This window comes from Bombyx mori, chromosome 12, assembly GCF_030269925.1.
Source record: "Bombyx mori chromosome 12, ASM3026992v2".
NCBI classification, from domain to species: domain Eukaryota; kingdom Metazoa; phylum Arthropoda; class Insecta; order Lepidoptera; family Bombycidae; genus Bombyx; species Bombyx mori.
The window spans coordinates 3019230-3037731 of record NC_085118.1 but is presented as its reverse complement, the minus strand read 5'-3'; the positions used below and the strand labels follow the sequence as shown (position 1 = coordinate 3037731).

The following is an 18502-nucleotide window of genomic DNA, read 5'->3' as shown; positions in this document are numbered from 1 at the left end:
GTTTTAAACTTTGACCTTTTGCGACTTAAATGATAAACCACAGTTCAGATTAACATAAATAATTCTGTAAAATATCATTTAATTCATTTTCCAGCTTTTCGTTTGTTCTTTTGTGTCCTTCGGCATCAAAATTAGAAATTTCTATTCATCCTGGAATGTGTTTCGGATTTGTGTAATGATGATAATGATATATTCAGTGATATTTTTTTACTAATTTCAGCTGTCACCAATCTTATTGGTTAATAATCTGTGATTATATATGTTATACAATTCACCCGAAAAGACAAAAGTGAAATGCTTTTGCCTTTTTTATACAAAAAAAATACGACTACTTCATTATTTAAATTACTCGTGTTTGTGCGTCATGTTTTTATTAGCATTTTAATATTTTATGCAAGATGGATCAATAGAGCATCTAAGTTGAATGACATCATTATATATTATTCATCTAATTGATCAGTCAAAGGTCCTTGAAAGGTCCTCAGAGTTTTATTTTATTTTTGTGTGCAGTGTATTGAACAGTAATTTTAAGATCAGTGTTCAATATATTAATGTAAAATTATGAACAGTTTTTGAATTTCTAAATCATAGTCTACATTTATTTTATTTAAAATGTTACTAAGCATCGCTATAGTAATAAAAAAATGAAGAAAAAAAGAAACTTCTCTTGCTTCTAAAATATAATGGATTTTATTTTCTACAGGCAATCAATTAAGAATCATTAGTTCTATTGCAAGTTTATTGTAGAATACTGTTCATATATGTAGCCGTGTTATTGATTAATATTACCTGTATTTGTTGAATTCAATAAATTAAGCATAAATAAAATCAATACATGGTATTATTGCATACGTGGTTTTCATTATGTGTAAATCTAAATAGTTACACTGAGTGTGTGGAAATTTGAATACCAATTTGATAAACAGTTTCAGTAACAAAGAGAATAATGGATGAAACTTCAGTTTGCCTATATCTGCCGCGAAGCAGCTAGTGCGTTTCACTTTAAGAGGGTTAGACAGCTTTTAAACAATACAATATTATTGCTATTGAGTTGCTAGGTCTCCTTCGGAGGCGCTCTGGCAGTTGTTAGCAAATCCCACCCCTCCTGGCTGAGTATTTGCTCGCCCACTTGTCCTGGTGAAACTGGAAAGGCCTTCGGGCCACCAGTAATCTTTCAATCATAAAAAAAAAACAATACAATAGAAAATTCGAATTTATTTCTCAAAACGAATTCACGCTGTATTGTCTATAGACTCCAGTGATCATATAATGTTATGTGGGCAATGTGGGATCCCGTATACTTAATAGCCAAGCAATAGCTTCCGTGAACTTCGAAGCGAGTATAGTAACCGGCTAACTTCTTGAGCAAATGACCTTGACTGCGCAGAACCGAATTTTAGATCACTTTGGTGGTGAGGGTGAGGCGCGACGGCAGGGGAAATCGTATCGAGCGCGTTATTGGTAGATCAGTCGAACCTTGCGCCCCGCACCGCGCCCTCGTTCCGCTTGCTCCCAAAAGTACGCTTGCGTACAGTAAAAAGTCTATCGTTATTAATCGTTAAGTTATTTGTTATAATTGCTTGTTGACTTTGTTGCCATTGCTATATGTTGAGTGTTTGTTGATTTTTTATAAAAAATACACTATGCCGCGACAAACTGGTGTAGTATTCAAACGAAAGGGTAGAAAAATTATGTACGACGTAAATTGCTTCATTATAAAACAGGGGAAGAATTATATGGAAAAAGTAAAACACTTCGGAAGCAAGAAAAACATCAGTGAGTACTGTTAGGTGCATTATTAACGAAGCTAAAGGCTCTGGCTTGCTCGCCGTGTCAGGGAAGAAGAAAGTTACCGGAATGGATAGTTTCGTTCAATCTGTAATAAAAAGATGTAATCATAATAACTACATAACAAGCAGCGAAACTCCGTATCGTAGAAAGGCTTCGAAAAATTTTAAGAAGATATAAATTTTAATGTCTCGGAATGAAGCTTACGACGAATTATGAAAGAGCTAGGCTTCAGATGGAAAAAAAACAGAAAGTTATCGGAAGCTGGTAATTGAAAAAAGTAAAATTCGATTACTACGAATCGAATATCTTCAAAAAATAATTAATTATAGACAAAAAAGAAGACCGAACCGAACGAGTTGTAAACTACACCGATGAGCCCTATGTCGACTCATCACGATGATAGCGACTCGGGTGATGAAAACAGTGATGATGATGATGGTCAAGATTATTATAACGAAAAAAAAATTACAAATACCAGCTTCGCTTCAACTGAACCAAGACCTGGCAACAGCTCTAGTTTTGACTTAATAGAAGGAATATCTATTTTACCCCAAGATTAAATTATTACAATTATTAACCTATATTTTTTGTTAATGTTCTAATAAATATATAAATAAATACATAATATGTTGATTTTAATAATTTAATAGCATTATGACGCAGAGTAAATAATGTTTTTGCACGTGAGTGTACCATGCGCGAACTTACCCCCACGACGTCGACAAATGCTCAAGAAGTTTGCCGGCTATTATACTGGGGAATTCTCGATAGCTACAGACACTGTGGACGATGTACCTTGATTGGCTGGTACTGAGCGAGTTCCTGAAGTGGCTTACATCTAGAACTAGATCGAGAAAAGCAACCGTAGATTGATCTAGAAGCACGTATATATTGGACCAGACCCGGGTCTACCACTGCCTTAAACACTGACGCACACTTTCCGTAGTTGACGAGTTCGTATATTATAACCTCATTTCCATATACTCTCACGTTCAAAAAAAAACAACCTAATAGTATGAATCCGGTATCAAGCTTCTTGAGCTCTTACTGATGGGTTGCGAAATGGACACACATAATATATATATTTTAAATTCATTTCCTACGTCCAAATGGAATATTAATAGATTTTTATTAGTTGGCGCCAGTTGTCTTTTACAAGTTGGAAGAGCGTCTAAAATAAATAACCGTCTTCTACGTGTGCAACGCGTCAGAATACCTAGAAGCGTAAAAAAGTAAATAGATAAAGGATAGTGAATTATTCAAACTTATTTGCTTTTTCCTTTAAGCCATATGCTCTTATTAATCCCGTGGTAGCGCTCGTGTTACGAAAAAACAAGGCACTTCTCTATTAACCACCACACTATTTAAAACTGAAATCATTAATTGGAAAGTGCTAGTGATTTTCACTAGGATTCGATCCCAAAGTGTCTGCTCATTTAAATTTTGCTTAAAGTGTTATTTTATAGTGCAAGATACTGTCAAGAACCCTCTTGTTTAGGGGTATTGGCGTTGGCGAAAACATTAAGGTCAGTGATAGACTACAATACGACTGCTTCACTTCTAAGACTGCAAGTGCGTATTCCAGCACCACTATACTATACGATCTTAAACCGTTTTGCATCTTCTCTTCTTTTCCATAATCTCTTGGATGTAACCACGTAATATACAAATGCATCAGTGACAAAATCGCCTTTTCTTTGTATTTTATAGATAGACTAGCTGACCCGGCAAACATTGTTTTGCCATATATAAGATTTCTAGAGAATTTCTAGTGTAGAAAAAAAAAACTAACTTATTGTAAGTGTGTAAGGATGTGGTAAATGAGTGAAAGAGGTATGTAGTGCTGTGAACGATGAGGGAATATATAATTAAAATAACAAAACCTCATTCAACCACATAATACCTCATTATAACAAAAAAAATGTCCAAATAAAAAAAATATGTTAGGGGTGGACAACCCTAATCACTTAGGGGTATGAAAAATAGATAGTAGCCGATTCTCAGGCTTACTGAATATGCATAAAAATTTCATGAGAATCGGTCAAGCGGTTTCGGAGGAGTATGGGAACGAACATTGTGACACGAGAATTTTATATATTAGATATACATCTAGGTAGTAAATAGTTGCAAGCCTTTATTAAATGTAAATAAAACATAAACCGGTAATGCCATCGAGCTAACTAAATGATCTAAACAGCAATGAATAATATTTTCCTCGGTTGATGTTGTTACTAGAGTCAACACATTATAATTTTGCAGAACTTTATTAATTAACAAGCGGCCCGCTCCGGCTCCGCTCGGGTCTTTAACAAAAATTTCAACGATATTTGACGTTGTTTTAATTTTTTTTAAATAAAAAATCACTTATTGCGGCATAACTATGATAGTTAGACATATGCTGTCGCGACACTTTTTGTAAAGAATAATGTGTTGTACAAAGTCGTAGTACATTCTTCATTTTATTCTATCATCAATAGTTTTCGCAGGGCACGCGATGTGAAGAATATTTTAGGTAATTTTTTTACACATTTTTTTTTTTATTGCCCTTGTAGGCAGACGAGCATACGGCCCACCTGATGGTGAGTGGTTACCGTTGCCCATGGACTTCAGCAATGCCAGGGGCAGAACCAAGCCGCTGCCTACCGCAATTGGATTACACTATTGGAGTTTTAGTAAGGATCCCTAATTTTTTTCAAAAAAGATTATAGCCTGTGTTACTCGGAAATAGTGTAGCTTCCAAACAGTGAAAGAATTTTTCAAATCGGTTCAGTAGTTTCGGAGCCTATTCAATAAAAACAAACAAACTAATCTTTCATCTTTATAATATTAGTATATATTTAGATAGTATAGAAGTATAGATACACACATGATTAGGTAATAAAATATTACTGGTTTAACTACATTGCAAAATCCGAGCCTCGTTGTTGCTGGCATGTTCAGATTATAAAAACAAATACATAGAGCTAACATTAATTACATTAAACTAATAGGAATTATTAACGAACAAGGTTTAGTTGGGAATATTAATAAGCTACGCAAAGGAATGTTATGGGCAATGTAAACTTTTCCGGCCCGATACTGTTATTGGTTATTTACGGTGGTAGGTATTTTGAGACTGGTAGCCTAAGGCTAGGCTAGGTATGCCATTATCTTCATTGATGTGTATGTAAATTAAAGATCGATCGTAATAATAGTGTATATTGTCATAAGCGGTGAGGTCTCATATTGATATTCATCTCTCATCAGTCCTGGGCACTCATGAAGGTTGAGTTATCTTAGGTGAGCAGGAGTCTCTTTACGGTAGGCAGCGGCTTGGCTCTGCTCCTGACATTGCTGTAGTCCATGGGCGATGGCAACCATTTACCATCAGGTGGGCCGTATGCCTACAAGGGCAATAAAGAAAAAGTCTTTTCGTGTTTCGCATACCTCACGAGTCTCCTAGGCGCGACTACGTGTGCGCTTCGGCCTCAGCATTAAAAAAATAATATTGTTCTAGTCGTACCCCTGGTGTCGCTGCTAACAGCTAACTTGCAACGAATACTGATTATTTTCAGTTCACAAGCGGTAACAAACAAAGGACTTTGGTTTGACAAGAAAACAAATCGTTCATGCAACAATTCATTCAGTTATAATTTATAGTATAAATTACGACAAAAACAAATATAAAAGATCATTAGTAGTTTTTGTATCTGAATAAAGCCACCAACGAACAGAAAGAGAATTAAAAACATTTTACAATTTTAATTCGGTACCGCGGAAAATTTTTGTGACGCGTGCGACCACTGGAAAAAGTGGCGTGATAAATTACGTTCTTGAATCGATTTTGTTGTAATTGCTTTTCTTAAATGATGTTATTTAAATTGGTAGCGATTCGATCGATTGATCAGTAGTGTCCTTCGTAGAGTCCGCGCGACACATTAGCCTCTGACGGCGCCGTAAATTTTCTTTTGTATAAATATCAAGTTCGTAGAATTTCATTTATTTGTCTTTTCTCATGAATGCGTCATACGTATATCTTTTAATATTTAAATTCGTATTTTTATTGTTGTTTTTGAAATAAGATGATTTATTTTAGGACTGTGATCTAAGGACATACGATTTAAGGTGAGTTAATCAATTTGAATGGAGGCTAATAATAAACAGAGCTCCTTGTTTAATTAAACTTGTTTGAAATTTAGAAGAAAAATAAAACAATATTTACTTAAAAGTTGTTGGTTAAAAACAAACAAGTTTTCTTGAATTCCACATTCTTGATTAGTAATTAAAGTTTACTAAGTTATCCGAGTTAAAAATATTACGGGCTTTTTTTAAAGCGTAAATAATTTGCACGAGCTATTTCTGCGGAGATTATATTTAATAAGGCACTAGTTTAATTTTCTGGTGATGCCATTGTTTCTGCTTCCTGCTCACTTAATTTAAACTTACCTTTAACAATATGTAAAAAGTATTTCTCAAGGGCTTTTTGGATATCAGAAATATAGTTCCAGACTCGTCCGAGAGTTCAATCCAAACCAGCTTCTGTTCCTTGTCTTCTGTTTAATCGTCTGGTATTTAAATGCTCACCGGCAGTCTTGTCTCAGTTCCTATAAAATGAATTCGTCGACTGGGCCGGCGTGCGTGATTAATTTTTTTTTTTTTTTTTTCTTAGATGTTTGGACGACCTCACAGCCCACCTGGTGTTAAGTGGTTACTGGAGCCCATAGACATCTACATCGTAGACGCGCCACCCACCATGAGATACAAGTTCTAAAGTCTCAGTATAGTTACAACGGCTACCCCACCCTTCAAATCGAAACGCATTACTGCTTCACGGCAGAAATAGGCAGCGCGATGGTACCTATCCGCGCGGACTCACAAGAGGTCCCACCACCAGTAATTACGCAAATTATAATTTTGCGGGTTCGATTTTTATGACACGATGTTATTCCTTCACCGTGGAAGTCAAGCGTGAACATTTGTTGAGTACGTATTTCATTAGAAAAAGGCATTATTTACCCGTTTCAAATAGTAAAATTAGAAAAAGAATACCACAAAATACAATTTTTCAAACGTTTCGAAAATCCATTCTAGAATCAAGCCGTACTGTATCTAAAGGTCGCAAGTAATAAGTATTTTGACACCAAGTATCTTGGTTTGTACACGTTTGAAACAATAAAACGTATGAGAGAGTGCTACAACACTTTGAATTAGTTTGAAATATATCGATACAAAAATACTGCTTTAGAAAGACTACCGTTTCACCTGGAACCATACACTTTACATTTAATACAAGATTATACACATTTAATAGCTTACTTACATCGTGTGGAATTAAAGATAACAGGTAAATCAATAATTATTTTTTTACTTGTTATTTTTGTGTATATTTTTAACTTGTAATTCGTATTGTGCGCATAATAAATAAATAAAATAAAATAAAATCAGATAGTATGAAAAGTCGTACTGAATCAAATCTATCTATTTAAAACAGTCAAATCAGATAATATGAAAACATTTGAGCCAACAAAATAAAGTGAACAAAATATTTATCCCTCCCTCCTAATAAGACTCAGAGTAGGCGAACATTACGAAATTCTACACCTACATATATGTATGTATATATGCTTCAAGCAATGAGACGAGTTCCTTCCTGCAAAGAACACTTCTTTTTCTCCACCTTATCCCACTAGGTGGGGCCGCTCAGCTAATTTTTCTCTTCCATTCTCTTCTATCAGCCGTCATCTCAACACTCACTCCTCTCTCTCATATCTTCATTCACACACTCCATCCATGTCTTCTCCGGTCGATCTCTCCCCCCTCTACCTTGCACTACCATTTCCATACATCTCCTAGTCACATGCACATGCGTGCAAAGAGGCCGCATTAATCATAATTTGCGTAATTACTGGTGGTAGGGCGTCTTGTGACGCACAAGTAGGTACCCCCCATCCTACCTATTTCTGCCCTGAAGCAGTAATGCGTTTCGGTTTGAAGCAACACTTTTACCAGTAGAAATTTTCAGTACACAAACAAACCGAGAAACATGTTTTCACAGTTGCGGTACTGTCACAATAATAATAAAATTAGTTAAGGGAAATTAGTTAAGCGTAAAGCCAGTTTTTTTTAATTCATAAATATATGTTGTTATTTAAATGAGGATCTATTATTGTTTATTTTTATTTTATGTGCTTATAAATAGAACGTACAAGACTCAGACATTGGTTATTTATAATTAAGGGGTACTTCGTTGTTTTTATTGAAGTCTTGGCAACAGTTACCACACGATTTCCTATGTACAGATGCCACCAAACGCCAAAGACAGTCTGTTCGAAGTGGTTCCCCACGATACAAAAGATGACGCCTCAGAATATGAAGACCTCAGTGAGGATACAGAGGTCACGGAGTGTTCCTGCGACAAGGCTAGCTACGGTACAGGTATTCGTTTGAAAGGAAAGGGAAATGTTCCCATTCAAAATTAGAAAGTAACATGTGCCTTAATTTTTTTTTTTGTTCGTTTGTAATTCTTCTCTTTCTCTAAGTGATCGTGTAGATGAGACAAAATAAGACCAGCCTGTTATACTTTTGTGTCTTGTGTGCTTAGTGCGAGTTTTTAAACGTTCTCGATAGCGTCAAAGTTAACTCAAATTTGTATGCAGTTGGAACAGCGCGCCTAGCGGCAAACGTTCGAATTCCATACAAACTTGAGTTAACTTTTACGATATCGAGAACGTTAAAAAACTCGCACTAAGGACACTGATGGTGCGCTTCACAAGACGTCGCCATTCCTCGCGTACCGCCGCTCTCTTGTGTACTCGTTGACGGGTTTAGAGCTGCCTTTATTTGGTCGGTCCATTGTAATTAATGATAATCCACTGTGCGGTCTTGTACCCTCAATCATGCCTTGCACCACAAGGCGCTTCACTGAGTTGCCACCCCGTCGGGACACATGTCCGAAGAAAGTGAGAATGCGACCCTGACCTGACAATACCGGCAATTTAATTATATTATTATTTTTCTTTTTTTGCTTAGATGGGTGGACGAGCTCACAGCCCACCTGGTGTTAAGCGGTTACTGGAGCCCATAGACATCTACAACGTAAATGCGCCACCCACCTTGAGATATAAGCTCTAAGGTCTCAGTATAGTTACAACGGCTGCCCTACCCTTCAAACTGAAACGCATTACTGCTTCACGGCATAAATAGGCGGGGTGGTGGTACCTACCCGCGCGGACTCACAAGAGGCCCTAGCACCTATTAATTGTAAATTGTGTTGTTTCAGGAGACATTGTGTTTAGCACTTTCGTGGTTGCGCCCTTAGTGGTGTCTGTGTGGCGTGGCACGTGGCAAATAATGGACATCTACGAAAACTACTTCCCGTTCGCTGAATCATACTTCATGGGAATTATCGTTCATATATCCTTCGCGTTCTTAAGGTGATCAAGAGACACGACGGCCTAACTCAGGATTAGCCATCGTGTTATTAAGATTCGAATCTGTGGCGGTCGATATTGAACGACTTTGAATTAATCAAATCAAATCAAATAAAAAAAAATTGTTCAACATAAATGAAAGTACATACTTGTTGAACGTCAAAAGAACTACTACCGCCAATTCACAAAAACTAGCCTCCGTCCTGAGAAGAATTGGCAAGAAACTCAGCGGGCATGTCAATTGTTTTTTTTAAATATTAGATTTTTTTTAATTTTAATTTTTAAAATGAGTTTTATAACGTAACAATTATTACAATATTGAAATGCCCGGAGCGAGCAACTCATTCTCACTTTGTGCAATCTTCTAGATAATCATTAATTAATTAATTAATACTACAAAACTAAGACTTAGTACTTATGTCTGAAGGTGGATGGTGGCATTGACGTTGTTTACGAGCCCCGGTAACCACTTCAGAACAGGCGGGCCGTGAGCTCGTTCATCCGTCTAAGCAATAAAAACAGAGAAATGTTTTTTAACACACAGTTTATGTGAAGATATATAAACCCGTGTTTATTTCAATAAGAGACTGAAATGTTCTGAACTACTTCCAGTCGAAACTAAGATGCCTTTGCGAAGTCGCATGTATTAACGGCGTGAATTCACTTAACTTGTTAGCTTAACAGTTATCTTGGGTCAATGGTTTTGCTCGTCTCTTCTGTCTCGTAAAATATATAGCAGATGTTGCACTGCTATTGGAAATACACGGGGATGTACTCCCTACCATACTCCCGGTTTCTGCGGCGAAGCTGTCGCGTGCAGGCTTCCTTGAGATTTCCACCTCATGTTTCAAGGTGGCATCGTTTATTTACGATGTTTTATTAATCACCAAAGGATCATGAGCTCCATCTATGCAATACAATTATAGAAAACCTTCAGACAAAACAGGTTTTGTTACTATATTTGTTATACTACATTCATTATAAGCCCACAAAGGTTCCCAGTTATGACGCATACCCGATTCTGTAGACCGAATGGTAAACAGTCGACGTCGCCCTAAACACGTCATTACGGATCCTCCCGACCCATTAACGGTGTTATAGGTATCTCAAGCACCGGTCACCGACCTACCCGAATCCGTCGCTTGCGACGAAAGGCTCAACGAGTAAATTAACCCATAGACACAGCCCACTCAGTTTCTCGCCGGATCTTCTCAGTGGGTCGCGTTTCCGATCCGGTGGTAGATTCTGCGAAGCACTCCTCTTGCTAGGACAAGTGTAAGCACTTCCGGTTTGAGCCCCGTGTGCTCACCTACACGTCAAAGCGAAGCTGAAATAGCCTCTCAAGACTATCAGCATAGGTAGGGAAAAAAAAGTTTAAACGCCTGATGCGACTGAAGATTGTGTGTTAATAAACCGTTTGCTTTATTTTTGCAAATTCTAAATGATTAGATTATGATTAGATATTAACAATTATACTATTTAACAATATTTTCGGAGAGGCTTCCGTTGATTCAATTGAAAATACATACGAGTATTAGTAGACAGGTATCAATTTGCCGTTGTGCCGATGAGTAGGTTACATAAGATACGAAATTCATTCGGGTGTTTGTCTGTGCGCTTGTACAACAAAATCCCACAAGATGTTCAGAACCTATATATACATAGGTTTAAGAAAACTATTAAAGAACATCTGTGCAATAAAGCCAATGATTATCTAGAAGATTGCACAAAGTGGGAATGTGTTGTTCGCTCAGGGCATTTCAATATTGTAATAATTGTTACGTTATAAAACTCATTGTAAAAATTAGTATTTAAAAAAAATCAAATATTTAAAAAAAAAGATTATACGCCCGCTGAGTTTCTTGCCTGTTCTTCTCAGGACGGAGGCTAGTTTTTGTTTTTGTGAATTGGTGGTAGTTCTTTTTGACGTTCAACAAGTATGTACTTTAATTTATGTTGAATATTTTTTTTTTGATTTGATTTGATTTGATTTGATTTGTAATCATTTCAGTTTTCGTTATTACAGACAGATCTGTTCGAGAAAATGTAGGTATTATAGCATCAATGCGAGATCGTATTGTAGAAGTATTGGGGATTATTTTTGTTATTACTTTGGAATGAAACCAGCATGGTCGATGTTTTCCATCGCAAACTGTTAGCGTTTGTGAAGTTACCGCTACATTTCGTTTCCAATAGCAAGGCCGGCGGGCTTCGAGCCTCCTGATATTAAGCACCTCACCGAATCTATAGACGCTATATCGTAAATGCTACTGCCATCCCGGAGACATGAGTTGAGATACTCTGACCACTTCTAGTTAATGATTCGATACAGAAATATTGAAAGAAAAGGGGAATTTCAAATGTTCTTTTGTAACGAAGCCTTTTACAATTTCAGAGCTACGTTTCTGGCCCGATCTGCCGGCGCTTGGAGTGGCGAGAACGGTGGCGTACTCCGGTGGATACGAGAAAGGCTTTTGTCCAAATTATATACTTACATCTTCGTGCTGTCCAATCTCACAATGTGGCGTGGCGGTTGGGGCGTACTGGATATGTTCTTGAGCACTGTTATACCTGATCCTGATGATCCTCATAGGTTAGTTGAAACAGAGCGTTTGCCTATAAAATGTTATAAGAGATAAACGACCAATGCATACTAACAACAATTTTTATTGATAGCTGGCTTATGGCGGGCCAAAGAGTGCTCGTGGATAGATCGGTCAGGTTACGGACTTTCAAAAATATGTTCATGGATCAGTGGACCATTCTTTAAGTCTGTGACGAGAGAAATTAGACTAGAGGACTCTACGTAATGCGTCATTCTTCGCAGACTGGAAGAATTTCTACTTGGCTCCATTGACAAATCTTCTGACAATCCCTCTTCAAAAGAGGCTTGTGGAGAGTATTAGGCAACAGGCAGCGGCTTGGCTCTGCCCTTGGCATTGCTGAAGTCCATGGACGACGGTAACCACCATCAGGTGGGCCGTATGCTCGTCTGCCTACAAGGGCAATAAAAAAAATGTGTCATCTCAGTCAGTAATCCGCAATGATAGTAGGCTGGAATAGCAAAATATACCTTCAGCAGTCTCGGTAAACGTTGAAAATGTTCAACTCACAAAGACGACTGTTCATTCGTTGGCGAGTCTTGCTACGAGGGCGGCACTGAAAATTTCGGGAATTAACGAAGTGACACAACATTACTATTTAAAAATGTATTTATTGCTTTTAATATGACAGGAGCAGTGGAAATATTCCATTCCCGATGCTTTTAGTGCAGCCTAGTATGCTTTGGCATAAATTATCTACAAACAACGTGATGTGTATGCACGAAAAAATAATAAATTTGTTTATAATGGTAGGTGATATTCATAAATACCAATAGTATATGTACGTATATATTGTATGTAGCGTATGTTAGGGCTCACAAAATTTTATACATATCTAAATATTCCAGAAGGCTGGGATTATTCTTGAACTATGCATATAGATAGGTAAGATATATTTTTATTGCTCTGATGGCTAGAACTATCACAAGTGTTAAGTTCTGGGCCAACCAAACTACATACTACAATTCTTCTTCATAAATACTAGCTCTTTTCATCAACCAAACGACAAGTGCTGCATAATGAATTAAATTTTTATTATCAATAAATATTAGTGAATAATAAGGCTATTTTCACGCCCTTAACAAGTAGCGATTCAAGTAGGAAATGTATTTTTTTGAAGAAATACTTGTTAAAGAATGTTTGTTACATTCTAGCAAAAAAGAATTTTGGGGGTTGGTGCTTCCCGCTTCCGTAGGTTTAACCCGCGATTCCCTACAAGTGACCCCTGGGTGGTGCAAAACGGGAGCCGAATTCATAATCGGTGGTAGGACTTGTCCGACTGGCTGGCGACCACCCTCCAACTAGAGTCCGCCGCCAAATAGCCTAGCTGTGTTCCGGCGTGTGGGTTGGAGAGCCAGTTCTATTCCTTCCCTTTCCCCTTCCTTGCTGGGGGTGAATCTTGGTGACGTCTGGAACATGCGGAGCAGACGTGCGTGCAAGCTCACGGGGCGTGATTGGTTGACGGGGGTATAGGGAGACCTAGTGAAACGGTATCCGCTGCCGCCCGCCGGTCAGTAGGGGACCTGAACCCGGGTGTCTCTACTAAACTCCGCCCCGGGAAGCTGTCCCGCCAACCGGTGCAAAATCCTGTCGTGCGGTCGTCGTGCCGGAGTCGGAGACCGGAGTGGATCCCGGCGATCGTACGCAGGGTGGACTGGGGGCCCTTCCATGCCCTGCGTCAGTCTCTCACGCAACCCGTGGTCGAGCACGTACTATGTTCCGCGCTTCATTCAGGTGTTGCCTCGATCTCACCTCCAACATCCTACCTCTCCCAATCCTACTCTCCGGAAATATAATTTATGAAGTCTAAAAAAAAGAAAAGGGTTTTACAGGCGGTTCCCCATTCCACATTTAATGTGGATTTCAGCAATGTCAGGGGCCTTCATAGCAACCTTGACGCCGTACACCACCACCTTGAGACGGCGCAGCCTGCCCTGCTTTTTTTAACGGAGACGCAGATATCTGCTCCGGACGATACCTCATACCTTGAATACCCCGGCTACGTATTGGAGCACAACTTCCTACGTAAAGCCGGGGTGTGCGTATTCGTCCGGGCGGATGTCTGTTGTCGCCGACTTCGGGGCCTCGAACAACGGGACCTGTCCCTCTTGTGGCTGCGCGTGGATCACGGGGGCTGTATCCGAATCTACGCGTGCCTGTACAGGTCCCACAGCAGTGATGCAGGTTCAGCTCTGTTTGAGCATGTGCAAGAGGGGACTAACCGCGTGCTTGAGCAGTACCCATCTGCGGAGGTAGTGGTTCTTGGAGACTTTAACGCTCACCACCAAGAATGGTTGGGGTCCAGAACCACTGACCTCCCGGGTCGGACTGCCTACGATTTCGCCTTGGCCTACGGCTTCTCCCAGCTGGTGACACAGCCCACCCGTGTCCCAGATATCGAGGGGCACGAACCTTCTTTGTTGGACCTTCTGCTGACCACGGATCCGGCCGGATACAGTGTGGTGGTCGACGCTCCGCTTGGATCGTCTGATCACTGCCTTATTCGTGCTGCCGTACCACTCTCTCGTCCTGGTCGTCGAATGACGACCGGGTATCGTAGAGTTTGGCGGTATATGTCAGCAGATTGGGATGGATTGCGTGAATTTTACGCATCCTACCCATGGGGGCGGTTCTGCTTTTCCTCTGCTGATCCTGACGTCTGTGCGGACCGTCTTAAAGACGTGGTGCTCCGGGGGATGGAATTGTTTATTCCCTCCTCTGAAGTGCCCGTTGGGGGTCGCAGCAGACCCTGGTATAACAATGCCAGTAGGGATGCTGCACTCCTCAAGCGGTCCGCATACGTGGCATGGGATAATGCCAGGAGACGTCGGGATCCTAACATCTCAGGGGAAAGGCGGAAATATAACGTCGCTTCCAGGTCCTACAAGAAGGTAATTGCCAAGGCGAAGGCGGAGCACGTTGCTAGAGTTGGCGAGCGATTAAAGAGCTATCCCTCCGGGAGCCGTGCTTTTTGGTCGCTCGCCAAAGCTGCAGAAGGAAACTTTTGTAGGTCTAGTCTCCCACCACTGCGCAAGTCCGATGACACTCTGGCCCACAGCGCGAAAGAGAAGGCTGACCTTCTGGTCAAACTCTTCGCCTCGAACTCGACTGTGGACGACGGGGGTGCCACACCACCGAACATCCCCCGGTGTGATAGCTCCCTGCCGGATATCTGCTTCACACAGTGTGCAGTTAGGCGGGAGCTCCGACTCCTGGACGTCCATAAGTCGAGTGGGCCAGACGGCATCCCCGCAGTGGTTCTGAAAACGTGCGCCCCTGAGCTGACACCTGCGCTAACGCGTTTGTATCGCCTCTCTTATTGCGCTAACAGGGTTCCGTCTTCATGGAAGACCGCCCACGTCCACCCTATCCCCAAGAAGGGTGACCGGTCGGACCCGTCGAGCTATAGGCCTATCGCGATAACTTCCTTGCTTTCCAAGGTGATGGAGCGAATTATAAATACACAACTCCTGAAGTATCTTGAAGATCGCCAGCTGATCAGTGACCGACAGTACGGTTTCCGTCACGGTCGCTCAGCTGGCGATCTTCTTGTATACCTTACTCACAGGTGGGCTGAAGCCTTGGAGAGCAAGGGCGAGGCTCTTGCTGTGAGCCTTGATATCGCGAAGGCCTTCGACAGGGTCTGGCATAGGGCACTTCTATCGAAGCTACCATCTTACGGAATCCCCGAGGGACTCTGCAAGTGGATCGCTAGCTTTTTGGATGGGCGGAGCATCACGGTCGTTGTAGACGGTGACTGCTCTGATACCATGACCAGTAACGCTGGCGTTCCACAAGGTTCGGTGCTCTCCCCCACGCTTTTCATCCTGTATATCAATGACATGCTGTCTATTGATGGCATGCATTGCTATGCGGATGACAGCACGGGGGATGCGCGATATATCGGCCATCAGAGTCTCTCTCGGAGCGCAGTGCAAGAGAGACGATCAAAACTTGTGTCTGAAGTGGAGAACTCTCTGGGGCGAGTCTCCGAATGGGGTGAATTGAACTTGGTTCAATTCAACCCGATAAAGACACAAGTTTGCGCGTTCACTGCGAAGAAGGACCCTTTTGTCATGGCGCCGCAATTCCAAGGAATATCCCTGCAACCTTCCGAGAGTATCGGGATACTTGGGGTCGACATTTCGAGCGATGTCCAGTTTCGGAGTCATTTGGAAGGCAAAGCCAAGTTGGCGTCCAAAATGCTGGGAGTCCTCAACAGAGCAAAGCGGTACTTCACGCCTGGACAAAGACTTTTGCTTTATAAAGCACAAGTCCGGCCTCGCGTGGAGTACTGCTCCCATCTTTGGGCCGGGGCTCCCAAATACCAGCTTCTTCCATTAGACTCCATACAGAAGAGGGCCGTTCGGATTGTCGATAATCCCATTCTCACGGATCGTTTGGAGCCTCTGGGTCTGCGGAGGGACTTCGGTTCCCTCTGTATTCTGTACCGTATGTTCCATGGGGAGTGCTCTGAGGAATTGTTCGAGATGATACCGGCATCTCGTTTTTACCATCGCACCGCCCGCCACCGGAGTAGAGTTCATCCATACTACCTGGAGCCACTGCGGTCATCCACAGTGCGTTTCCAGAGGTCTTTTTTGCCACGTACCATCCGGCTATGGAATGAGCTCCCCTCCACGGTGTTTCCCGAGCGCTATGACATGTCCTTCTTCAAACGAGGCTTGTGGAGAGTATTAAGCGATAGGCAGCGGCTTGGCTCTGCCCCTGGCATTGCTGAAGTCCATGGGCGACGGTAACCACTCACCATCAGGTGGGCCGTATGCTCGTCTGCCTACAAGAGCAATAAAAAAAAAATAAAAAAAAAACAAGTCATTGATTCAATTTAAAATCATAAACTTACTTATTGTATTTAGTCAAAACCGGCCGATCTTTGATTTGACTTTGATCCGAAATCTACCAAACTTCATAGGAACACATGCTGGGCGAATCTAAATTTTTTCTACCTATGCGGATAACCTTGAGAGGCTATATCACTGAGCTCTTGAGGCTCAAACCCGGAGGTGTTGCTAACACTGGCCCTAAGAAGAGCAGTGCTTCGCAGAATGTACCACCGGTCCGGAAATGCGACCCAGTGAGAAGCCACGTCGAGAAACTCAGTGGGCTATGTCTATGGGTTAGTTTACTCGCTGAACCCGTCACTTGCGACGAAGGGTTCGGTGACGGACGGTGATCGGTGCTTGAGGTACCTAAAAGCATCGTTAATGGATCGAGTGAATCAGTAATTACGTGTTTAGGGCGACGTCCACTATTTACCATTCGGTCCACAGGATCGAGAATTTAATTTCCGGAGGCCACGACAAGAGGGTGTTGTTTTGTATAGGTATATATATTTCTGTATTGCGTGTATCTTACTACTACATACATATTATATTATATATATACAATATGGTCTTTGTATATACTACATCTGTATCTAATCTTTCATCAATTGAATCTAAGATTAGACACTCCAATGATATAATATTATTTTACTATTCTAATTAAATCATCTTTACTTTTAGGACTATTCTGATAGCAGTTCTCACGTTCATATTCTACTTCTCTGCCGTTCTCTTACGGTCTTCGCGCAACTTTCTCGCCTCACCTTTTTTGCTGTACACTGACGGGAAGGAAGCGACATACCTTTTCACTACGAGGTTCAAGACAATTGTAAGTTTTTCGATACTATATTCTATCTGTCAACAAATCAAAATTGGTTTACCAAATTGTTTTAAAAACAACAGTGATTTTTTGATACAAACGTAGATACCGCTAGTTATTTACACTGTGGTGTCGATTAAGCAGAGATCCGTCGGTATCGTAGTAATCGCGGTCGGATCCCGGAGAGCAAACACGCGGCTCCGGTGGTGGGACGCGCTGATAATACAATTAGAGTCGCGCTGGTTGGCGCGGGAGGCAGTACGCCGCACTTGTTAGTGAGTCAGTGAGAGATGCGCGGGAGCACGGCTGGACTCGCTGACACGCTCGCGGGCGGATCCCGAGCCCACGCCGCTTTACTCGCCGCCGCCGACGTCCTCTTCGCAGCAACAGTGGTCGCGCCCGCCGTAGTCGCCTACTGGAAATCAACATGGATCCTTATGGACTTGTATGTGCTACCCGAGCATCCGATCGCTAGTGCGGCCATCAGCGCTGGTTTCGGTCTTCTCTGTGACTTGACGTTTTGCGCGTTACAATCCGAGTTGGCCAAGCTACTGCAGCCAGAGCGCGGTCGGTTGACGTACTACGCGCTGTCGCGTTGTTGCACGTGCGTGGCCGCAGTGGGTTGTGTGGGTGCTTGGCGTGGTGTATGGAACCTGTTGAACGAGTGCACGGGCAACAGCGCGCGGACGCTGCTGTCCACGACGGCGGCGGCGACGCTTTCGCTCGCGGCGCTACGCACATTGCGCAACATCAGCGCGGCGCCATTCGCTGTAGCCGTGGATTCACCGCCCGATTACTTCGCGGTTCCGACAATGTTCCGCACGGTTAGTGTGATCTTATTCCTGCCCTGACCTTTCGTTTCCTGTTGTCATCCGATATACACGTGGATTCGTGATTCCCTGCAACGTGACCTTATTGTTAATCATATCTAAATTGATATTTCTTTGTTGTCCTGAGATCTGAAGTTTGTACTTTAGAACGTCCATGTTTGTTATGTAATATAATATTATATATATGTTGTATAATGTTGACAGT

The 18502-nt window shown here is 41.5% G+C and overlaps 1 protein-coding gene across 7 annotated transcripts in view; it reads left to right on the top strand.

Moving 5' to 3' along the window:
* The first annotated feature begins 2986 nt into the window (after positions 1-2986).
* LOC101740376 (uncharacterized) overlaps positions 2987-18502 on the top strand; it is a 30945-nt gene continuing 15429 nt past the window's right edge. The window contains exons 1-6 of one of the 7 annotated variants that reach the window (XM_062671363.1): positions 5673-5753; positions 5867-5895; positions 8070-8199; positions 9050-9203; positions 11596-11793; positions 17329-17476. In XM_062671363.1, coding sequence (XP_062527347.1) covers positions 8070-8199; positions 9050-9203; positions 11596-11793; positions 17329-17476 — 630 coding nt within the window. In that variant the 5' untranslated portion in view covers positions 5673-5753; positions 5867-5895. Of the gene's footprint in view, positions 3318-5664; positions 5896-8044; positions 8206-9049; positions 9204-11595; positions 11794-17328; positions 17477-17626; positions 18292-18502 lie in introns of those variants that run through there. The other 6 variants (XM_021350139.3, XM_062671362.1, XM_021350140.3 and 3 more) reach the window with 6 other exon arrangements.